Source organism: Camelus bactrianus, chromosome 7 (assembly GCF_048773025.1).
Source record: "Camelus bactrianus isolate YW-2024 breed Bactrian camel chromosome 7, ASM4877302v1, whole genome shotgun sequence".
Lineage (NCBI taxonomy): Eukaryota > Metazoa > Chordata > Mammalia > Artiodactyla > Camelidae > Camelus > Camelus bactrianus.
This window is the reverse complement of record NC_133545.1, coordinates 83,477,187-83,501,785: the sequence shown is the minus strand read 5'-3', so window position 1 is coordinate 83,501,785 and position 24,599 is coordinate 83,477,187. Positions and strand designations below refer to the sequence as shown.

Genomic DNA, 24,599 nt, shown 5'->3' with positions numbered 1-24,599 from the left:
CTATTGTGTGGGTGATATCGTGCCTGCCAGGTTTCTCCATCCATGCTCTTCATTCCTTCCTGTAGATCTGAGTTTCCATCTGGTGTCATTTCCCTTGGTGTAGTGCGGCCTTCTGTCAATGGACTCTCAGTTTTGTTTACATGAATTTATTTCAACTTCCTTCTTGAAAGGACATTTTTACTGGATAGGAATTTTGGGGGGTTGACAGCTTTTTTCTTTTCACCCTTTGATGATGTCATCTCATTCTTGTCTGGCTTCCACTGTTTCTGGTGAAAAGTCAGTTATAATTCTTATAATTGTTCCCATGTAAGTAATATGTCTTTTTGCTCTTGCTGCTTTCACAATTTTCTTTTCCGAACTTCATGTGTCTGAGTGTGGTTCTTTTTATGTGTATCCTGATGGGGATTGTTGAGATTATTCGATATGTTAATTGATGTTTTTCCTAAAATTTGGGAAGTTTTTGGTCACTGGGTCTTCGAATATTTATTCTGCTTCAATTTCACGCTCGTTCTTTTGAGACACCAATTATATGTGTGCAAGACCATTGTATGTTGTTCCACAAGTCTCTGAGGCTCTATTCATTTTCCTTCAGCCTTTTAAATCTCAAATCTTCAGATTAGATCACTTCCATTGATCTGTAAAGACAGGTGTATATTTTCCACTTGGGGACTGAGATTTCCAATCCGCTCATTGATTAAGACCATATCTTTCTTTAATTCTTTCAACATAGCTGTAATAGCTGCCTTAAAGTCTGCTAAGTTCAACATCTGGGTCATTTTGTGTTCAGTTTTTCAGTTTCTGTAGACTGCTTTTTGCTTGCTTGGGGAATCACATTATCCTGTTTCTTTGTATATTTAATGATTATTTTTTAATTGAATATGGGACATTATGGCTAACATGTTGTAAAATTCAAGATTCTGTTAACTTTCTCTGAAGAATGTTGACTCTTTTTTTTTTTTTTTTTTGTAGGCAGTTCAAACACTGGCTGATAACTTTGGTTTTGTGCTTTGTCACTGCAGATCTTGGAAAATCCGAGGCATTTCCCAAGGCCCTCTAATTTGGCATGACCCAAACCCACACAGCTGGTATGCACAGCCTGGCTGTCAGCCAAGGACTTGCAGGTCCCCAGGTGGAGTTTTGGGACCTGCACACAGCTCCCTCTTCTCCAACATCCTGCCCCACACACTCCCACTGCTCCTGCTGTCCAATCTGGTCTCCACCTCAGCAGGTCTGTGTGATCTCTTGGCTCCAGTGCTCTGTGCCACAGCCAGGAACTGTCCGTGGGCAAGACCTGAGTGACTACAAGTTGTCCTTTTGTCAGGGATTCTAGTCTGGCCTGTCTGTTGTCCACTGCTGAAAGCAGTTGTCTCCAACATTTTGCCCAGTTTTATGGTTATTAATGGTGAAAGGTCTAGTCTGGTACCCGCTAATCCATAATGTCTAGACGTGGAAGTCACATGTAAGCTTCTTGTTGGGGAGGGCAACACTTGTCTCCACCCTCTGCCCCTGCCCTCCTTGAGACAGTGCACCCCAGCCACTGGTCCCACCGCCTGGTGACACTTCTCTTCCTGGACACTTCTCAACCCTGGCTTATAGGACACTCTCCCTTCTGGGTCCTCTCACCCTTGGCTTTCTCCTCCTGATCTCTTTGACCAGCCCTTCCTCATACCACCTGCTCAGTGCAGGCTTCCCCTGCAGACCCATATCTGGTCCCTTACTCTCCTCCTGGTGACATTCACTAGGCTGGGGCTCCCACCCTCCTCCTTCTGATGATTCCCTGGTCTGTACCTTCAGTTCTCACCTTGGCTCTGGCCTGTGGGCCCATATTCACCCAATGCTGCAGGGGATGTTGCCAGGAGGCCCTTTCTCAACACTCCTGAGTGGGACTTAATGCCTTTACCCCAAATCTGCTCCGGTCTCTTGTCTTCCCTCCACCTTGCCCTCCTCAGCAGGAGTAGTCATGCAGTCCTGGTCAATACTCAATTCTCCCTTGCAGTGGCCATAATTCCTGATTCCAAAAGAATACCTTCTAGCTCCTCTGCCAATAATGGTAGCTTTTATTTTTGTTATTGACACCATGAAGAAGGTGAGATGTTCAGGTTCCAGGTTGTGGTCCCCAGCATTTTCTCGCAGGAGTTGCGGGGAAGGGGAAGGTGAGGAGAGTCCAGGAGACCCTGGGTCCGAGGGGAGGACTAGGATCAACACGACCCCCTGCAGAACCCGGGCAGAAAGCCCTGGGTACCAGTCACTGTGATGGAGACATGACTGGCTAGGAGTGAGGGAGCTGCCGTGAGTGAGGGGTGGCCTGCCTGGGGGGCTGACCTCAGTCAGGGCTGCTTCGGAGTCGGCATGAGACACTACCCAGCACAGGCTGACAGCTGTGAGGGTCCAGGCCCTTCGGCCAGTCTGTGGAGACCCTGGCTGAGGTCCTGCCCTCCAGCTGCAAGGAGACAGTTTCTGTAGTCACCTCCCTGAGTGAGAGGGACCCCCCCCTTCTGTGACTATTTTGTGTGAGAGCCCCTAAATCCTAGGGGCCTACCAGTCTGAGGATGTGGTGCAGGGGGATCAGGGACCGGGGAAAGGGGCAGGATGACTATGTCCATTGTGTGATGGTTCTTCTGACCTACTAGGAAGGCCAAATGCAGGCTGCAACTGGCAGAGGCCAGGACACCCTGGGCTGGGCCTGGGCAGGAGGGAGGCCACTCCACTCCGTGGGCCTCAGTGTCCATCTACCCCCTCTTCCACCACTGCCACCAGGACCCCTGAGCAGAGGAGAGCCCAGAAACCTGGGAGACCCCCATGTGATGATCGTCAGAGTGGGAGACTCTGCACGTGGAGGGCACCTCACAGGAGGGCAGAGGGAAGGCCTGGCTCCGGATGAGGGGGCCTGGCACCCAAGGGAGAGTTGAAAGTGTTACCTCCCCTCACCCCACCTTCATTTCCAGGGAGTGGGGGAGGAGGCGGTAAGCTCCGAGGAAGGCCTTGCGTCTCTGAAAGTTCTGTTTCTGTCATCTGGACACTTTTCAGGGGGCACTGCCCACCCCGCCCGCTAGATCACCTGGCCCTGGCCTTGTGAGGGCTGGGGGACCTCAGCACAGGCTGGCCTCCCACTGCCCCTTACTGCAGTTGGCCCCAGCGCTCAGAGCCCAGTGTCCTCATTTGCAAAGTGATGCGGTGCCCACGTGCCCGCGTGCCGAGAGCTTACTAGTTTCACGCCTGGCCGTGGCCTGACACCTGTAAGTGAGCGCATGCCTGCAGTGTCCCATAATTACAGTTGCTGTGTGCAAACTGCATTATATTTGGCTCCCCCCACGCATGAGGCTCTTGTCTCCACGGAGCTCTCCTTCCCCACATGTCACGTGGCCCGGCATCTCCAGCCCCTCCTCCGCGGATCTGCCAGGCCAGTCCCAGCGGGGGGCGATTTGGGTTGTTTCCAGTCTTCTGGGTTATAAATAGCACCGCTGTGCATGTCTTTATTACAAATCCTTCTTTCCTCTGAAACCCTGAATAACTGAGCCCCACGAGGCGCTGGTACCCAGCGAGCGCATCCTACCAAACCCTCCTGGCTTCTTAGCGCATCCACCTGTGCTGCGTGGACCCTCGCTGTGGACGATCACCTGGCAAGTGTTCAAACGCTCCCCGGGGTAGGAATGCAGCCTCTTCCACGTTCATAGGCATAAACAAACAGACAAAAATTAAAGGAAAAAGCCCCCAGTATTTCCTGACATTTTATTCATTTAAATTTAGAGCAAGCACATCCGTGCACCTGGGCAGAGGAGTTCAGGTGCCCTGGGCCCGGTGCCAGGAGGCCCAGCCCTACTCCCTGGTCAGAGCTGTCGGCTTTGTTTACTTACCCATTTTTTTTTCTATATTCTCATTGACTTTTTTTTTATAGTACAGATACAGTAACTGAAAACATTCTTATTGTGCAAAGTTCACTGTAGTTTTCACATTTATTCTATGGTATTTTTTTTTTTGAGTCAACATGAGTAATTTATATTTTCCTAGAAAATGTTCCACTTCAGTTATGTTTTTCCATTTATTGGTAAAATGTGCAGGATATTCTTTTGTAATCTTTGTCTCTTTATTTCATGTTTGTCACCCTTTTGGTACCTACTTTTTGGGGTTATTTTTGTTATTGAGCAGACTTGTCAAAAACGTGTCTGTTTTACTGTTACTGTTTTTCTCAGAGGTCTGGCTTTTGGTATTACTGGTTAGCTATGCTGTTGGTTGCTTTTTCTTTCACTAATTTCTGTTTGGCCTTATCAAACTCATTCTTCTACCTTCTTTGGGGGGTTATTTTGTTATCCTTTTCCAGCTTCTTCAGCGGTAAACCTTGGTTTATTTTCAGTGTTGCTTGTTTTCTAAGAAGTCAAGCCGGCTCCTGTCCTCTGAGCCCCGCATGGCTCCATCCCACGCCGTGTGAGGCAGGGCGGTTTCCCTTGTATCCGTTTAGAAGTTCCATGTTTGTAGTTTCCACAGTTCGTAATTTAAATTTCCTGCTGAGCGGATTTATTTATTTATTTATATTCCTGTAGTCATTTCTTTTTAAATTTATTGCACTGTTGATTCCTGCTTTTGTAGAATTTTTTGAGGTTCCCTTGGTCTCCTGGTGCTTGGCCGACAGCTGAGACTGGTCCATGTGACTGAGAAGAACGTGTAGTCTCCGCCTGTGATACCAATGTTTGGCCTAACTTTAAAGTTAGGTGTAATTTACGTACATAATGACAGGTCACTGACATGTAAGTTACACACACATAAAAATGCACTGATTTGAAGTGTACAGTTTGCTGTACAAATGTATACACTTGTGTAACCACAAAAAATATATAGACCATCTCTACCATCCCAGAAACTTCCCTCCCATCTCTGGGAGGCAATCCCAGCACTGCCCGAGCCTCTGCAGGGCAACCACTTTTCTGATTTCCATAATCATGAATCGTGCAGTACGTGTTCTTTGTGTCTGGCTTCTTTTGTTCAACTTTGGTTGGGAGAAACTCGCCCATGTTGTCAAGTGTCTCAGTAGTTGTTCTCATTTACATACACTGATTTGTTCACCTGCACTCCTATGTGTGCACATTCACCTCGGTGCTATGAATAAACTTCCTATAAACATTCTTGTGCAAAGTTCTTTTTTTTTTGACATTCATTTTTTAAATTGAAGTACAGTCAGTTACAATGTGTCGATTTCTGGCGTACAGCACAATGTCCCAGTCATGCATATACATACATATATTCGTTTCCATATTCTTTTCCATTAAAGGTTTTTTTTCTTTGACACACATTTTTATTTCTTTTGGGTAAATACCTAAGAGAGGAATTAGGGGGTGATAGGGGAGATATTGGTCTAGCTGTATAAGCAACTGCTAAACGAAACTGTTCTCCAAAGTGGCTGTCCCCAATTTATGCACATTTTCTTTTATAGTGTTTTGCGTCTGTTAAGAATAGTAAATCCTAAGAGCTATTAGGTATCAGTTCCTGTCACAAAGCAGAGAGTCCGAACTGGGATTAGAATTAGGACCCTGAGCTGGCACATACTCAGGTCCCTGTTCCTTCTGTAACAGCAGGCTGCAGATGTTGGCTCCTTAGGACTGATGGCCAGAGAATTGGTGAGCCACGCCCACAGGCTTACTTGTCCCCAAGCTGCATTGTCCCCTCTTCTTCAGTGACAGACCGCCACATTTTCACTGGGTCAAGACCTTTTCCCCAGCATCCTTTGTAGCTAAGTGAAGCCACGTGATAGATTCTGGCTAATGGGTCATCAGGAGGAGGGACATGTGGCCAAAAGCTGATGAGGGCCCTTTGTCCCTTGTCCCTTTCACTACCTGGCTACTAGTAGCATGGATGGGTGTCCATGTGGGAACAGCAGGAAGAGGGCCAGCCCCCAAAGGCAGAGGCCCCGAGGCCTACAGGGAGCCAAGCAGCCACGACCATGACGACTGGGGGTGCCTCCTCTGGGTGTCAGGGGGAAAGGAACACATGTCTGTTTCACATAAGCCCCTGGCTGATGCACGCAGGTCCTCTGTATCTGATCTGCGCTGGGAACCCCAGGCCTGCAGCCTTTCAGCAGACCCTTCAAATTTTCCCGTGAAGGGTGAGCAGGTGAACACAGGAAGGACCTGAGTCCAGGTTCTCCTGTCTCACACCGGGAGGCAGTTTCCACATGACAAGTCCCTGGTGTCCACAGTGAGGGAAGGACAAACTGGGCGTGGCTCCCTGGCCCCTCCTGGCCATTGGGGACAGTGGTGCCATGCTGCCTGCTCCTGTGGTCTGGTCAGCCCTGGTTGATGGAGACCCCTGTATGAGCCCCATATGCGGTTGCAGGGAGCTGGGTTGAGACAATGCCTCCTTGCCTTCTGGGGCATCTCCAGGAGGATGGCAGTGACACCAACCAGGAGGGACATCGTGGAGCTGGATGGGAAGGGGACACTTGCTGGCGACCGAGGAAAGAGCGCCAGGCAGCCAGAGGCCTGGGAGTGGGTACAGCAGGGGTCCCTGTCCCCTGAGAGTGTGAATTTCCCAGACAGTGCTGCCCACCTTGTGCTTGGATGCCTGGTGAGAAAGGAGATCTGAAGGGTTTGTGCCCTCATGTCCTTGGGCTGAGCCCTTGTACAGGCCTGGTTAGCTTTATTACTTAGCTCGTTACTCATTTAGGTGACTCAAACTCCCTTAGAGGACTCAGGTGCCAAGAAGAATATGCGGATGAACAAACGACAGATATGGTGATGCTTTTGTGGGCACTCTGTCCTCCGCCTGTTTCATTCCTTCAACACACCAGCTGTTTCCAGCCACAGGGCCTTTGCACAGCTGCTTCTTTTGCCTACAATGCCCTTTTCTCTTATCCTAGTGTCTCTCTGTCATTCAGATCTCAGCTTCAATGTCACCTCCTCAGAGAGAGCTTCCCTGGGCACCCCACGCTGAAGTTACCACCATGTCACCCTCTTTGTTTTAAATCTGTGTGGAGCAAATATCACAACTCGGTGTTTTCTTATTTGTTTGTTGTTGGTCTTGGGTGTAAGCCCTGTGAAGGCGGCAACTTGTCCACCTTGTTCCCTGGTGTAACGCAGTCTCTGGGCAGGGGTGGCCTGAGACGGCGCACGGTAACTGCATGAACAAGGCCAATAGTCACCCTTGAGCAGAGTGTAGACGTTAAAGGAGTCAACTATAAAGTCAGGTGGATTTGGAAGCCAGTACTGGTTTTTCCATAAACTAGCTGTGTGATCTGAACCCAGTTACAGATCTGAGCCTTGATTTCCTCATTCACAAAAGGAGGCTAACGAGAGTGCAGTGCTCTGAGGTTTATATGAAGTGGTGAGTGTTGGACCTTTAGAAGAGTTTCCAGTGTGTAGCGGGAGCATTGTAAATTGTAGCTATGGCGTTCATCACTGTCACCACCACCATCATCACCATCATCATCACCATCATCACCATCACCACCACCACCACCACCATCACCACCATCAGCACCATCACTCCTACCGTCATCTCCCCACATACCTGCCCCAGTGTCCCTCACAGGCTGCCATGTCAGGGTCAGGTGACTGGAGATTGACAGAGTAGTGTCTTCCTGCTCTGGGGTACCACAGCCTGCTCTTCCAGGAAGATGGCTCAGCCCGGGAGAGGTGTTAGCAGTGATGTCCCTCCCATGAGAGCAACCCCTGGAGGCAAGGAGGATAAGGGAGGCTGTGGCTTTCCTGGTAGAGTGAGCCCCATGTGCAACACTTTTGGCTCTGCAGATGTGATGCTTGTTGCCATGGTGATCGTCCTAACAATAACCTCCCAGAACTGATATTCCCCACACCCGCCCCAGCTGCCACCTGGGAGGGAGAGTCCTCCTCACTGACGAAAGCCAGCTAGAAAGGATAAGGTGGGAGGTGGAGATGACGTGGGGGGGGGGTGCGGGTGGAAGAGGGCCCTTCCTGAAGGAGGGCTGGGAGGCCAAAGCCAGATGAGAGGGCTTCTGAGGTCTGGGACTCCAGAAAGTCATGCCTGGCAACTCTTTTCCCTTCCAGCTTTTCCACTCCGCGGAGGATGAACCCTCTGGGTCTGGGGTGGATGGTCCTATGAGGAGGGGTGATGGGTTGGGCTGGGTAGGCAGGGACTGTCTAGTTCCCTCAGTCATTCTCCACTGTGGAGCCCTGATCTTCCTGGACTCCCTGCCCTTCTCAGGGTCACTTGGTGTCATGCCTTTAATGCTCTAGCCCAGAGGAGGAGCTGCCCTGTGGCCCCCAGGTGCTAACAGGAATAGAACAGGGGCCTCAAATCACACCCTTTTAGAGACTCTGATTTCTTGTCAGAGACTCTGGGCAACTTCTCCACCCAGGGAAAGGGACCTCAAAAAAGACACCCAGAGTGCTGTCGTGTCCTTGCTCGGGGCTGCAAAAGTGTGTGTGTGTGTGAAAATAAAGTCAAAAAGAGGAGTGATGGGGCGATAAGTTTTGCGTCCCAGCCACTTCTTGGCTGTGTGACACGGGGCAAGTTACTTCACCTCTCTGTCTCTCTACTGTCCCATCGAGTAAAATGGGGATCATAATGCATGTGCCTCCTGGGAATTGTTTGAGAATTAAATGAGATACCACATGTAGAATGCATAAAAGCAAATCAGTGTCCACTGTCATCATGATTTTAATGCCACTGTATCACCGTGTGGACTCCCGCTGGAAGGAACATGTGTGACCTTGGCAGCGCACAGGGTCTGCTTGTAGCCTGGAGAGAGCCCGATTTATCAAAGGGTGCAATTTTGTTTTGATTGTTTGCTAATTGTATTCTATTGTGTGGGGCTGCCTCCTTCTTCCTGAGCTTGGAATGATGCAGATGGCCCAGCAAGTGCGGGGAAAGGCTCCTGTGGGGCTGAACACAACCCCAAGAGCAAGCCTCTGCTGGTCTACGAGGGACCTCTGGTCCTCCCACGGCTGCCACAGGAGAGGTGGGTGTCTGCCCGTTAGGAAGCACCTGGGGTGCTCCGGTGCCAGCACTGAGCCCGTGGAGGTGGTCTCCCCTCCTGCCTTGCCCAGCACAGACCAAGGCCACAGGGTCCTCTCTGCCCCTCGTTGGGGACTTGCCTTTACCCCAAGTGTTCCTCAGCCTCCAGCCATCTCCTGGGTGCAAGTCGGGTCTGCAAAACCACTCAAGACAGAGACTGGTCACCACCTGGTCTGCTCACCTGCCTGATAACCATGTGCCAAAGGCATCCTGGTGGGAGAGGCCCAGGCTCCACAACCCAGGCCCCCATAATTCCTTTTATCCAGGCAACATTTATTGTGGCTTCTGGGGCCAGCCCTGGGCTGACCACCAAGGTGAGAGCTACATGAGCAGTACAGACCCAGACCTTACGTCTGGGGAACCCGAGGGGCACAAAGTCACTCCTGTCAGGGCAGCCCAAAGACCCCTATCCAGAGCTGGCTGCTGGAAACTCCAATGCCTCAGGGCCTGTCCAGGAACGCGGGGCTGCTGGAACCCGGTGGGTTGTCTTCACTGGGTTTGAAGACCTGGTTCTAGATGGCAGCCTAAGTGTGGCCCTGGGGGAGGCTCTTCTGTGGGAAACCGGGTCAGCCCAGCCTCTTCTGCCCCTCCCTCCCTGCTTTCGCCTCTCTAAAGCCGCTTTCAAGATGGACCCTCTTCTTCCAGGCCAGAGCTGGGAGCAGGCAGGTGGACTAGGCCTGGGAGAGGGAGACTGTGTGCCCCTACCTGGGCAGTGGGGCTGTGAGCTCCCAGGACCCCGGGTTGCTGATGGAACAGCCACTGTTCCCTTGATTCAGTGACCCTCTGCCTGAATTCCAAATGCCTGTTCCTGGGACTTCCATTCCAGACACCCAGTGAACAGTGCTAGGAGGAGGGAGGGAGGGAAGGGCTAGGACCACGGTGAGAAGGGGCAGTTTCCACCGTTTAATCTCCCACTCCCAGTCTCCCCAGGGTACACTGGTCTGGGAGGCTCCGGGGCAGCTCTGCCAGGGGTGACTGGACTGTGCGATGTGTGGGGTGGTGGAGATCAGAGCACGAGGGGTGCTGTAGTGTCCTGTGGAGGGAGCCCCCCTCTGCCCCTGCATGTGTACCTGAGTCCCCCTTGAGGTCCAGGCTGAGGTAGGCCTTCAGGGGAAAAAGCCGGGTGGGTTCACTGGGAGCAGTCCCGGGTGTGTGTGTGTGTGTGTGTGTGCGCGCGCGTGCAGGGGAGTAGCCAGCAGGCAGCCGGCTCAGGGTTCCCCGTGTGCGTGGCCCCAAGCGCATGGACGCGGGTGCGGGTGCCAGAGCAGCATGTGCAGGGCGAGGGCGCGTGTGTAGGGCGCCAGTGCGAATGCAGGGAGCGGGTGCGGGTTTAGGTGCGGGTGCGGGTGCGGGACGCGGATGCTGGTGCGGGTGCGGGAGCGGGTGCAGGGCGCGTGCAAGGGGCGGCGGGCGGGGCGGGAGCGGCGGCGGCGGCGGCGCTGACAGCGGCGCCCGCGCTCCCCGCGCGTAGGTGTGCGGCGCGCTCCTGGCGGGGACGGAGCGCGCAGATCTCGCGTGCGCTCGCCGCCCGGCGCAGCCCAGCCCGGCCCCCGCTCGGCGCCGCGAGCCGAGGTGTCGCCCGCGCCCGCGCCCGTGTCGCCGCCGTGCCCGCGAGCGGGAGCCGGAGTCGCCGCCGCCCGAGCGCAGCAGAGCGCACGCCGAGCCCGTCCGTCGCCGCCATGGCCACCACGGTGACTTGCACCCGCTTCACCGACGAGTACCAGCTCTACGAGGATATTGGCAAGTAAGAGCCGCGGCGCGTGCGGGCCGGGCCGGGGACCCCGGAGGGCGCCGCGCTCCGAGGGTCGGGACCCGGGAGACCCAGACCCTCCGTGCCGCGGGGCTCCGAGCGCACTGCGGCCCCGCGCGCCCCCGGGTCCGCCAGGCTCCGGGCCCGGAGCGCACGGCCCCGCGCGGCCGCGACCCACCGGGCTCGGGGACCCAGCCGCCGGACCTCCGCGCGTGCGGCCCTGCCGGGCCCTGCCCAACGCGGCCACCCGGCCGGAGGCCTGGGCTCGGGGCGCGGGGCTCGGCGAAGCGGGGGCGGCAGCAGGTGTCCCCGGAGCGCTGGGCAGACGTGACGCATTTGGCGGCGGGAGGTCAGAGAGGAGCGGCGCGCGGGGGCGGCCGCGGGGCCTGGAGCGCGGGGGAGGGGGCGGCCCTGGCCGGGAGGGTCTTCCCCGGCGGGGGCCGCGCCGTCCCCACCCCCACCGAGCGGCCAGGCGCGGGGGCGGCGGGACAGGCTCTGCGCCTGCTTCTCCGCGTGGCTCCATCCGCGCGGGGGGTGTCCGCTGCGCTCCGCTCCGCGTGGGAACAGCTTCTGCTGTGGGTCCCCAGGGGAATCTGGGTTCTGGAGGATTTTCTCCCAGATCTTTCTGGAAAGAGGAGTCTGAAGAGCTGGGGGCCGAGGTTAGGGAGCTTGGATCAGGTCACTGGGGTGGAGATGAGGAGCTGAGGTGGGAGCCTGATGGGCTTCTGTTTAGAGGGTGGTCGAGGTAGGTGGGGGCTGGATTTTGGAGACGTTTTGGGGGACGTAATGGGGAAGGACTTTGAAGGTTTGTTTCAGGTAGGGCCTCACTGGGGGAACAGGTGGCTCCGGGCTCTGCTCACCAACCGGAATGGTGTGGGGCCCCAGACCTGGCTCTGCCGTAGGGATCTAGGCTAAAGCCGGTCAGGAGCGCTTCTCTGTTCTGGGGTCTCCGGTCTGTGCATGAGGGTGCCTGCACCTGGCATCCCTCGGTCTGGCTCCAGAACTCCTGAATCCTCAAGGCTCTAGTGTGGCGTGGCCAGAGCCCCATCCTTCTCCATCCTTCTCCATGCCTCCCGCGTGGGGCGCTGGCAAGGTTTCCCCTTACACATCCAGCGGCAAATCCTTTTTTCTCCCTTTATTAAAAGACGTCTGTGGTGATACCATGTGTTGGCGAAGGATGCTGATCATTGATAACTGTGGGTGCGAGCTGGGAGGAGTGTGGGGGTGTGTGAATTCCCCAATTCTCCCTGCACTTGGGGGAGGACGCCAGTCAGGCCTGGGGAGCTGAGGAATGGGGGTGGGTGGGGTCACGGCTGGGCCCTGGGGACCCAGAAACTCCCTTCCCTCAGGTGAGGGCTAGTTGGGTGCCTGGCCCCAAGGCGGGGGGACCTGGAGAGCAGAGCAGAGAAGTGGTTTCTGTGAGCCTCCCTGGGCCAGCGGCCCTGTAGGGTGGTCATCCCCACCCCAGGCCTCTGGTTCCAGCAGCAGCCACTGGTTTTCCTGGCTGCTGCCATCCACACCAGCTCTGGGGAGTGGAGGTCTCTGGGGTGCCCTCGGGAAGGCTGAATGGGGTGGCTAACCCCGCAGTGGAGGCCAGGCTCCTTTCCTGTCAGCAAGAATGTGAGCAGCCATGGGAAGGGAGCTGGGGGCCTCAAGCGTGAGTGGATGAGGAAGCCTAGCTGTCAAGGGGGCCCAGAGGCCCAGATGAGGAGGCGATGTACCCCAGCATGTGCGCTGGCCCTCCAGAGGACTTCGGCTTGGCCCAGCTCCTCTTGATGGAGCCCCTCAACGCCAGGCCCAGTGAGGGATGCTCAGGGGTCTGTCACAGCCCTGCTGGGGTATCCGGGGTGTAGAGGAGGCCAGGCCAGTGCAGGGTGAACAGCAGTGGGGCCTGGGTCAGGAGCGAGGGCCAGGCACTCTGGCCACTGCCTCCCCCAGGGCTGGGGTCTGCAGTGGCCATGTTGGTGGTTGTTGACAGCGCCTGGCCTGCCTGAGGCACAGTTGGTGTTGCTTCCCGGCCCAGGTGGTTGTGTCCAAGTTTATTTAAAGCTGCAGCCCCTGGCACCAGTCAGGTGACACTGAGCTCCCTGCCCGGGAAGGGCCGGGCCACCGGCCCACAGCTGCTCGCGTGACATGGCCACTGGCCTCTCCCCTCCCTGCCCCGTCCCTTTCTCTCTCTCGTCCCACCCTCCTCATTGCTGCCTCTGCTTGGGATCATCCCCTGGGGGCCCAGGCACTGGGCCCCAGGGCGCAGAGAATGTTTTCTGGGGCTCTGCCCTTCCTTGCCCAGCCAGGACAGGGCTCCTGGACACCAGCCTTGAGTCCCGGACAGATACAGAGCAGGACAGCAAAGCCCTCGGCCCAACATGGACCAGTCAGCAAAGTGGTTTCAGATTTTTTCTATCTTGGATAGATTTTTTTTTTTTTTAATGGAGAAAACTTCTAGGAGTACTAAAATAAACACTTGTATCTCGTCTTCCTGGAATTGGAAATTGTTACTCTTTTTTATCATTTGGGCTTTAAGTTCCTTTTTAAAAAATTATAAGAAATAAAGCATCACAAATAAATGTTAAGGGACCATTCTCCTCCAGGGACTGTCGTGCATTTGGAATTTTATCCTCGCAGATCTCTGTGGTTCATTTACACACAGATAGAAGTATGCACAACTAACATAAAGGATCCTTTGGTATGTTTGCTTTTAACTTTCCATGAAAATCTGGAGACTTGTTTTTGCACTCAGCTCAGCCTTCTCGGTATCTGTGCCTGGCGATGAGTGCTGACCTCTCGCTGCCGCTTGTGCGTGGTGACCGTAGATATAGTACATCCCGGGCCCTCCTCGTGGTACTCTTGGAGGTACCCAGGGTTTCGCCTTTCCAATCACACTTCCTGGCCTGCAAGTGTGAGGGTTTCCTTAGGGTTTGTCCCTGGCGGTGGCGGTGCTAGCTGGCGGTCCTGGGGTCCTCCACGTCTCCCCGGTGCCCGCTCCCACCGGCCTCCTCCCCAGGCTCGCTGGCCCTCAGCGCTGGCGGGCCTTGCATGTCCGGCTGTTTGGTGGGTAGGAAGGTCTTGTATTTTGCAAGATCTTTTCCTTGGAGGGGTTGTTCCCTTTAAAATATGGGTGATCCAGGGAGAAAGCTTCCACATGGCTCTGGATATAATCCAGGGTTTCATGGACCCCTCCCCTTGGGGGATGGTAACCCCCACCCCCCGCATTGTAACAACCTCTGAAGTGCACATGACTTTGGACATTTGATTTTATTTGACTCAAGTTGCCCAGGAGTCCCCCCTCGCCCTCCATTTTATAGACACAGAACCACAACTCAAGGAGTCGGGGTGGGGGGCAACTTGCCCTGGCAGACAGGAAGGCCCGGATGTCCAGTCCAGGGCACCCCTGTCCCTCCCAGTTTCCCTGAACCTCAGCTAGGCCCAGAGCTGACCTTGGGGTGTCCTTGCCTCCATCCAGCATGCCCCAGTCGGTGGAGAGCAGGTCCTGTCCTGGGGACGGGCCCCTCGCTGGGAGGATGGCCATCAGCCTTCCATGCTTTCTCCGCAGAGTCACAGTTAGCAAGAGCTTGCTAGGTAGTTACTAGGTAAACTCAGGAAATTCAGAGCAAATCGATGGTGAGCCTCCCGAGCTCCGAAGCCTGGTTGCCAGGGAAGAGAGGACTCGGTGGAGGAGAGGGAGTCACCGTATTTGCTTTCTCCCGCCCTCGCCTCGGCACATCGGGCACTTCCTGCCTCAGGGCCTTTGTCAGTGCTGTTCCGTCCTCCTCCCATGGCCACACAGCTCCTTCCCCTGGCTGCTCAGCGAGGAACCCCCTGCCTCCTCCCTGCCTCATCCCCGTCCCAACTTCTCCCTACTTGTGCCTTCCCCTGCCAAGCAGCGCCATCTGACATGCTGGGCAGCCCCCACACAAAGACGGGGTGTCGGGCCCTCCTCCAGCGCCAGGCGCGGTGCGCACATCTGCACGCGTGAGGAAGGGGCCAGGGAACCGGGCGGCCTCTGCCTGCTGGGCTGGCTCCCAGAGCTGGAGTCTGGATCCCTAATGTAGGGTATTTAGAAGAAGTCGCACACATTGAGGCTCCTTCAAGATGCACACGAAGGTGAGGCTAGTTTAGTTACTATTGAACGGTATTTTTATACCATAACCTACTTTGCTGCGAGCTAAGAATATATCTCGCGCTTGCTACCTGCACTCTTTCTCTCCTGGTTACAGTCGCTAGCAGTTAAGTGGTGCTTATTACATTAAGGTGCTGGATCTGTGAAATAGATACCGTGATCACTCCCCATTTAGCGAAGAGGTGCCTGAGGCACAGAGAAGCTCCACCCAGGGCCAAGGCCACACAGGGCCAGAGTCTGAATCCAGGCAGTTGACTCTGGCATCCACCTTCTGCTTCTTTCCGAAGCTCATGACCCTACTGTAGCCTGTACTTTTAAAATGCTGTTATTCCATTGACTGACTCATGGCACGCTTGTGGTCCACTCTGACCCTCGGCTCCTCAGGGCCTCGCCTGTCCTTGGTGGGCTGCTCACCAAGCCATCTTTGTGCATTTCCAGCACAAGGCACTGCCCTACGGTTCCTTTTTGTAGAAACCTCATTTCCTTTCATCGTCCCTCTGTGACAGCCAACGCTCTGCTCCCCTGTTTTGGGACGAGCAAGGCTTGAAATTTTATTTTATTACTGAAACAATAAAGATAATGTCTTATAAAGAAGAATCAATACGTAAGTATGTGCGGTATGTGTGACTCCTTTTCAGTCAAGTCTCCTCATTCCCCAGGGGAACCTGGGCTGTCTACTTTAACATCTGTATAAGGATGTATATGTGTGCATATATACACGTGTATGTATACACACGTATACATGCACACATATATAAGATTTTAAAAACAGAGATGTAATTCTGCAATTTATTTGCCTCCAACCCTTTTATGACTATCCCTCCGTGTCAGAGAATCTTTTCTTACAGCTAAGTGCCTGCCAGTCCTCTTAGAAGCAGAGAGATGTGTATGTCTGTTGTGGTCATAGTTTTAAAACCCAAAATGGGGACCCGTTCTCCGACAGGCATGACAGAGGGAGAATGGATCTTGTGTTTGAAATCAGGGGCCCGAGAGTTATCAGGAGGGCGCGATTTTAGTGGATGAAGGAGGGCCTTTTGTTCTTGGCGGGGCCCCCCGGGGTGGGACACAGGATTCTTGTTCAAAAAGAACCCAAGAAGGTATTCCTCTCATTTTTTTTTTTTTTCAAATTTGAGGAGTCCTTCAAGAATCTAGGGGAGAGAGATGCAATGTCAGATTTTCTTTCTTCTGCCTAAAACGAAATCCTAGCAGAGATGGTTTCCTTAGAGAGTCCATATTGAGCCGCCTGGAATTTAACAAGCGCTTTAATAGGAAAGACCAAGTGGAGGTGACGTGAATAGCGTCTGCTCCTTGGAAACGTGTCGTCCCTCCCACTACTCGCTGAGGCCACCTGGTCCGAGGCAAGAGATGGTGGCCTTTCTGGAGATTTCAAATGTATTTTCAAAATTTTTAATTCCCTCTCTTCCCCACCCACAATGGAATCTGGTTTGATTATTTTTAAAAGCGTCGTTCGCAGCTGCAAGTCACTTTGTTAGTGTAAAAACGTAAAAAATGCATTATGTATCAACTTGGCTTTCCAAAAATTACCATATTGTCGTGTTACATAGAAATGTATATTTTATTCATATAAAGATCTGAATCTATTTAAAATGAAAATATCCTTATTGGCAGCGATCCTTTTTGGCAGTTACTTGGGTGCCTAACTTTCGGGTGGCCTTTGTCTTTGGGGTAAGAGGGTCACTAGCTTGCTCGGTGGCTGCAGCTCCTGGTGGGCATGGTTCTTTTTTGCATTGACAGAATGATCCTAAAATAACTAAACTTATGCATCTTTGTTAAGGCAGATACAAGCTTTTGTTGAATTTTAGAACAGATTGGCACTAGTTGGGCAAAGATTTAAGAACATCTTTTGGAGGAAGCATAAGCCACACTGTTCTGCAGGCCTAATTTGAGAACGACCACCTTTCCCCACTTTCTGAGCAGCCAGGGAGGCCTGGGGAAGGGAGATGCTGTGGCCGTTACCATGAAACAGGAGGGGTGTCTTGTCTTCTGATGTCACGCCCTCCGTGGCGCCGAGCGCATCCCAGTTGGTGCCCATTTCCAGGGAGGAGCTGAGGGGCAGCCCCCGCCTCTCTGTCACAGTCCACGCTGAATTCCAGGGCTTAGAACCAGGCCTGGTGCACAGTAGGTGCTTAACAGAGTGACTTCCTGTCACCCTGTAATAGAGGGGAGCCTTGCAGGTGGGTGGAGGCATCGGGTGCTGGTGATCTGGGGGGATGTCCTCAGATGCCCAGCCTGAGTGGCCGCCTGTCCCGTGACCTGGTGAGGTGCAGCCGCAGGGCTGGCGTGACTTATGCACTTGCGCGGAGACTGATGCCAAGGGGTTGGCAGCATTCTGCCCATCTCTTAATAAAGTTCTTCACGTGGCTTCTGTTCTGGTACCCAAGTTGCGGTGCAGCCTGACTTTCAAAGTCATTGGTTTGACCCAAGCTGTCAGTTAGGGGCTTTCTGGGTAGAGTGCTGGTCTACTTAGGAGCTGCTCCTGCTGACGCAGGTGACCCGGGCTGTGGCTCCTGGCCTCTGGCTGCCCGTGGGGGACCCCACCCCAGATCAGCCAAATCAGACAACAGTTGGGTGATGGCACCTCAGCGGTGTCCCGTGGGCAGCACGGTAACTGACCCTCCGGGGGCCTCTGTGTCCAAGGCCAGGCCCACGCACCCGCGCCCTCCCTTGGCTCTGTAAACCTCACCTTAGCTTGAGCTTGGAATTTGCCTGCCTTTTTCAATACATTCAACAGTGTTAACCCCTGACCCTATCCGAGTCGCCGGGAGCAGGGCTGTCCTGAAGAAACAAAACTCGAGCCACAAATGTGAGCCACGTGTGTAATTACAATTTTTCTCACCCTGAAATGAAGTAAAAAGAAACAGATGAAAAGAACTTTCGTATGTATTTAACTCAGTATCTCCAAAATCAATCTCAACATGTAATCAATATAAAAATTATTGTTAAGCGATTTTATAGTTTAAAAAAATGTTACGTTTCTGAAATCTGCGGTATATTTTACACTGCTGTCACATCTCCCTGTGGACCAGCCACATGTTAGGCTGTTAGGGCTCCACGCAGGCAGCGGTCGCTGTGTTGGACAGTGCATGTCTGGAGCTTCGAGGTCATGCCTATTATCATATTTCTGTGCAACTTTCCTGGTTTCTTTTGCTCTTCTGAGGGTGCCTTCACTCATTCAGCATGTCTGCCTGCACACTTACCATTTGCCAGGCATTTTCTAGGAAATAGTGAACAAAGTCAAGGGTGCCTGCCCTCTCGGGGCTTCTACCAGTGGGGGAGGCAGGTGATCAACAGAAAGATGAAACACATTAGAAGGTGATTGAATATTTCTTCTCTGGGAATAATTAAGGAAACTCAGGAGTGCCAGTTAGGAGGCAGACTGCAATTATAAAAAGGGTGGTCAGGCCAAGGGGAAAGAGTGTAGCTTAGCAGTAGAGCATATGCTTAGCGTGCACAAAGTCCTGGGTTCAATCACCAGCACCTCCGTTAAAAATAAATAAATAAACTGAATTACCTCCCCACCTAAAAGAAAAAAAAAGGGTGGTGAGGCCAAGGAAAAGAAGAGAAGCCTCAAGTGGCTAAAATCAGGAATGAAAGAGGGGAAATTATAGCTGATCTTACAGAAATAAAAGACTGATTAGGGAATTCTACAAACAACTGTGTGCCAAGATAAAGGTAACCTAGATGAAATAGACAAATTCTTAGAAAGACACAAATGACTGAAATTGACCTAAGAAGAAATAGAGAACTTGAATAGACCTATAACAGCTGAATAGATTAATAAATTTAAAACCTGTAAATGTCCCACAAGCAAAAGCCCAAGCCCAGGTAACTTCACTGTTTAATTCCATCAAACATGTGAAGAATTAACACCAGTCCTTCACAGACTTCTCCAAAAAATAGAAGAGGAGGGAGCTCTTCCCAGCTCACTCTATAAAGCCGGTAACTACTCTGATACCAAAACCAGGCAAAGAGGTCACAAGAAAGAAGGCTACAGACCAAGATCCCTTATGAATATAGATGCAATGTCCTCAACAAAATTCTAGCAAAACAAATGTAGCAACATATAAAAAGGATTATATATCACCAGCAAGTAAGATTTATCCCAGGAATAAAAAGTTGGTTCAAATACAAAATTCAATCGATGTGAGATGCCATATTAATAGATGAACAAAGAAACTATATGATCATCTCAGTAGATGCAAAGCATTTGACAAAATCTAATACTGTTTCCTGCTAGAAACACTCAACGAACTAGGAATAGAAGGGAACTTCCTCAGCTTGATAAAGGGCTTCTATGGAAACCCCACCGCTAATATATTTCATGGAGGAGGACTGACTGCTTCCTCCCTCAGACCAGGAACAAGGCAAGGATGTCAGCTCTCTCGACTTCTCTTCAACATGGTGCTGGAGGTTCCAGCTAGGACACTTAAGCAAGAAAGAGAAATAAAAGGCACCGAGTTAGGAGAGGAATCGATAAAACCACCTCTCTTTACAGATAACATGATCTTGTGTATACAGTAGCATAAGAAATCCCCTGAAAAGCTATCAGAACTTAAAAATGCATTTAGCAAAGTGGTGAAATACAAGATCAAGGGACAAAAGTCTGTTATATTTCATTATACTAGCAATGTTCAGCCCCAAAATAAAATTAGGAAAAAAATTTCATTCACAGTAGTGTCTAAAAGAATACAAGAGATTTGCAGATGCTAATATATATATATATATAAAAAATAGATAAACAACAAGTTCATACTGTAGAGCACAGGGAACTATGTTCAATATCTTGTAGTAACTTATGGTGAGAGATAATATGAAAACGAATATATGTATGTTCCTATGTGACTGAAGCATTGTGCTGTACACCAGAAATTGACACAACATTGTAAACTGACTAGACTTCAATAAAAATATATTAAAAGAATACGATATGTAGTAATAAATTAATAAAAAGTAGCAGAAGGCTTGAATGTTGAAAACTACGAACTACTGTTGAAAGAAATGAAAGAAGATCTAAATAAATGGAAAGACGTTTCATGTTCATGGCCTGGAAGATTTGATTTTGACAATACACTCCAAACTGATCTCCCAAGAGGCAATGCAATACCTGTCAGAATTCCAGCTGTCTTAAAAAAAAAAAAAAGAGTAATTAAGAATGAAATTCACATGGAAACGTAAGGGACCCGGAAGAGCCAGCACAATCTTGAAAAAGCACAAAGTTGGAGGACTCACACTTCCTGATTGCAAAATTAACTGTCCACCTACAGCAGCCTAGACAGAGTGGGTACTGTGTGGCATTAAGTGTGGGTGTAATGAGGCCAAAGGATAAACACATAAATCCGTGGAAGGGAAATGAGAGTCTAGAATAAACCCGGGCATCTCTGGTCAGTTGATTTTTTGACAAAACTGACAAGACAATGGAGAAAGAGTAATGGTCCATTCAACCAATGGACAGTTGAAGATCCATGTGCAAAAGAATGAAGTTAGAATTCTACCTAACACTAAATACAAAAATTATCTAGAGATGGGTCATAGACCTAATTGTGGGAGCTAAAACTATAAAATTCTTAGAAGAAAATGTGGGAATCAATCTTTGTGGCCGTGGCTTTAGCAATGGTTTCTTAGGTATGACACCACAAATCACAAGTAACAAAAGACAAATGCATAAATTGGACTTAATCCACATTAAAGAACTTTTGGGCTTTGAAGGACACAAACAGGAATATGAAAAGACAACCCATAGAATGGGAGAAAATATTTGCAAATCATTTAGCTGATAAGGATCTAATATAATTGAATATTTTAAGAACTTATTACCTAACGATAGGAAGACAAATGACCCAATTAAAAAATGGGCAAAGGACCTGAATAGATATTTCTCCAAAGAAGATGCACCAGTGGACAACAAGCACACAAAAAGATGCTCAATATCATTTGGGAAATGAAATCAAAACCACAATGAGATACCACCTCACTCCTGCGAGAATGGCTAGAATCAAAAAGACAGACCATGCCAAGTGTTGGTGAGGATGTGGAGTTGGAACCCTCGTCTATTGCTGGTGGGGTTGTAAAATGATGCAGCTATCCTGGAAAGCCGTTTGACAGTTCCTCAAAATGTCCCATTCCTAGATTTGGACCCAAGAGATATGAAAACATATGACTGCACAAAAACTTGTTCATAGCAGTGTTATCACAATAGCCAAAAAGTAGGAACAACCCAAATGCCCGTCAACTGATGAATGGATAAAGAAAATTCGTTATATCCACACAATGGAATATTATTCAGGCATGAAAAGAAATGGAGTGCATTATGAATTGACTCATGTGCCTCAGGGCAGGGTCCAAAGCACCATGGCCAAGCCACAGTGAATGGTCTCCCATGTCCCTTCGCTCCAACTTTCACTCCATCCCACACTGAGGCTCCTGTCATGGAGTCCAGAAGCAGCTGAGAGCCTCCTGGAAGCTGGTGGGTGGAGGCTGGCTTGGGACAGACAGCAGGGGATGAGAGGCCTGGAGGGCAGACCTGCAGACTTTTCTCCCCATGGCTCCAGCCCGCATCTTACTCCCCCAGATCTTGGTGTTTTGTTTATCGGGGCCAGGACTGGCTTTGAGTCCAGAGCGGTCTCAGAGTGGGCACAGTATAATGATGGGTAGCAAAAGGCTGCACCCCCGGCCCAGATCGTGTGCCTGCGCACAGCTCCGGAAGGTACCATCCTTGCACCCATCTCCTGGCTCTGATTGAGGGAGGTGAGATTGTGCCAGGATGGGTGCTGGGAGGAGGGTGAGGCTCCTCGGGAGCAGGGAGGGTGGGTCCCAGTGGGTGTGGTGACGGGTGTGGGCAGAGGAGGAGGAGGACACCTGTCAGCATGATTGGCAGTGACGGGAGGGGCTGGAGTGGGGCTGGTGGGAGAGTTCCAACCCCAAACCCCGGGCTCTGTTATTCCGGGACATCTGGCCGCCTCCTTCCTGGGCCTGCTCTGCATACCTCCTCACTGTGGCGGCTGGGTCATCGCCCTTCTTTATGTCCTCCTTCCCACTGCCACCTTGGACCTCACCGGCAGAGGAAGATCTCGGAGCCCACGGGTCCCTAGGAGCAGGGCCTGGTTTGGAGTCCAGTAGCCCAGGTGCCACATAGGGTGAGGGCCCTGCAGCCCCTGGTGAAGACTGGTGTTGGGGAGGACACCACCATAACACCTCAAGTTCAGGGTTCCACTTCTAGGGACCCTGTAGGTGCCTTGGCTTCCAAGCTGTGCCCCTGGTGTTGCCCTACATCCCAGACCTCCACTTGCTTCTGTCCTGAGTGGCCCTTGGGACTGTCCCATCCAAGACTCCTGGGCCGAGGCCTGGGCGCCGAAGCTAGGGCTCCGCTGTCTCCATCGTTCCAGCATGGAGTGGGCCCTGGGGTCCCCTCATCTTTCCTTCCTCGAGGGTCTGAAACTCCTCAAGTCTGGGTGGGGCCTCGGAACAGCAGTGAGACTTCTTGGGTGCAGACCGTGATGCCTGAAAGGTGATGCTTTCCACAGTTCTTCTGCCGGCCTGGGACTGGGCGCGTTCCTGTCCGTACATTTTTATTTTTTGATCTGTGAACCAATGCTCATCTTGATTGAGTGCCTGAGTGACAGACTGCCTAGGTTGGCCTGTCTTGGGGGAGTGTTCAACTCTCTTTTCCATTTCAAGTTTAGACTTTTCTTTTCCTTCCTCCTTCATTGGCACCCAGCCTCTTTCTGGTGTGGTGACCGACAGGTTCTGTCGCTTTGCTGGCTGGACCCTGTGGAGCAGAGGCTGGAGGGCTGGCTTTGTCCCCTGTTTCTCTTCTCCCCTCCTTTATTCCCTCACTTAAAGGGTACTTAGGTGTCTCTCCTGATGCCGTCTTGGGGACCTGCCTTCTCCTGTCTCCCCATCCTTAGTGGCCCCCTTGGAAGGAAGGCCCGGTCCACAGGCCGGCAGCTTCTTAAAGTCTGGTCTGGCGCCTCTGCTGAAATGCAGTCAGACAGTTCGTCCCCCTGGATCAAGCTGTGGCTCTGAGTTCCAGTCCCCTTTGCTTTCCCGCCTCCTACATCTCCCAGCCCCGAGGGATGGTCAGTGTGGGTACTGGGTGGTTGGCTGGGGCTTGACCTCAATGGAGACTTCTGTGCCGTTACCTCTAGGGGTTTGTAGGGTCTTGCGCCTCGGTCCCCACTGGGATGCAGTCCACATTGAAGCCACTGCAGGGGCTCCAGGCTCTACTGTGCCCAAGTCAGCCTGGGGCTCCTGGGCTCTGTGCGATGGGGGTGGTGAGATGGGTCCTTCCCTGCAGGAAGGGACGATCGCGGCTGTGCCCTGATGGGGAGGGTGGACCAGCACCGTTGGCAGAGGGTCACCTCTTAGAGTCCCAGTCTCCTCCTCTGTGAAAGAGGAGCATTGCTGTGAGGGTCAGTCATGCGGTGCAGGGAGCCCGCCACAGGGCTGCCCTTCCCAGTGCAGGGCGAGCATCCGATCTGGGTCCCACGGCCAAGGTGCGTCAGCTTCCCAAGCAGTGTCTGTCTCTGGGGCCGTAGGGCTGGGACCTGAGGGGCCTGGGGCTGGGAGGAGGGGCCAGGGGTGACCATTAAGGAGATCACAGCTCAGACCGAAAGAGGGGCCCCTCCAGGACACCTGTGGCAGTGCGGTTGGCACTTTTTTGTGCCCAAGCTGAGGAGGGGGGCTGCGGGCTGGGTGGGGCGGGTGTCCCCTGCGAGTGGCTCTCCAGGTCTGCCCCGTAGAGCAGCCACCCTGCCTGGGCCTGGCTGCACCGAGCCTGTCACAGCAGCTCATTCCTTTCAGTTCATGGTTTTCTGTCCGGGATTGTTAAGCCTTTTTTTTTTTCTCTAAATCTTTCTTCTTTGTCAGCAGAAGTTAAAGTTTGAACTGTCACATGGTTCTAAAAGAGCTCTTCTTAAAAACCCGATTTAAAGGCAGCATGACTAATACAACTTTCTTTCATTTTTTCCTTGATGATTTCTCAGAGATACAGTTGCAGAGCTTTTCTTTTTATAATTGTGATATATATATTTATATTTATATTTATATATATAAAATGAAATATACCATCTTAACCATTTTTAAGTGTGAAATTCAGTGGCATTAAGTGCATTCACTTTGTTGTGCAACCATCACCACCAGTGATCTCCAGAATATTTTCATCTTGCAGAACTGAAACTCTGTCCCCATTAAATACTAACTGTCCATCCCCTCCCCCCAGCCCCCGGCTGCCTCCATCCTACCTTATGTCTCTGAATTTGGTTACTCAGAATACCTCATGTAAGTGGAAAACACACACATTTGTCCCTTTGCGTCTGGCTTATTTTACTTAGCATAATGTCCTTGAGTTTTATCCACGTTGGATCATGTGTCAGAATTCCCCCCCCCATTTTTTTTTAAGGCTGAATAATAATTCACAGTGTGGATAGACCACATTTGTTTATACGTTCCCCTGTCGGTGGGCACTTTGGCTGTTGTGAATAGGGCCAATAGTGAGCATGGGTGTGCAAAGGACATTTTTAAAGGTAACAATACATGGTCTCTCTGCACTGGGCACGACTTCTTAACACTGGGCTGGGAGGCCTTGGGCCACCAGGGAACCTGTCTGTTTTCAGTTTCCCTCTCTTTAAACCAGGGGGGTTGGGTCAGATGACTTTCTGGGGTCCCTTGGGTCTCCGTGAATTGACTCTGTGGAAACCCTGCTTCTTTCCTCCGAGACTTGCCACGAAA

The 24,599-nt window shown here is 51.8% G+C and overlaps 2 protein-coding genes across 13 annotated transcripts in view; one reads left to right on the top strand and one right to left on the bottom strand.

Annotated features, from left to right (window-relative positions):
- The window catches only part of OGDH (oxoglutarate dehydrogenase), a 349,298-nt gene that overhangs the window by 258,521 nt on the left and 66,178 nt on the right, over window positions 1–24,599 (bottom strand). The gene's annotated exons all lie outside the window — the stretch shown is intronic.
- Window positions 10,463–24,599, top strand: part of CAMK2B (calcium/calmodulin dependent protein kinase II beta) — an 89,471-nt gene continuing 75,334 nt past the window's right edge. For 5 of the 12 annotated variants that reach the window (XM_074367738.1, XM_074367737.1, XM_074367740.1 and 2 more), the window contains exon 1: window positions 10,464–10,726. In XM_074367738.1, the coding sequence (XP_074223839.1) occupies window positions 10,662–10,726 (65 nt within the window). In that variant the 5' untranslated portion in view covers window positions 10,464–10,661. Of the gene's footprint in view, window positions 10,727–24,599 lie in introns of all 12 variants that reach the window. The other 7 variants (XM_074367744.1, XM_074367734.1, XM_074367739.1 and 4 more) reach the window with 4 other exon arrangements.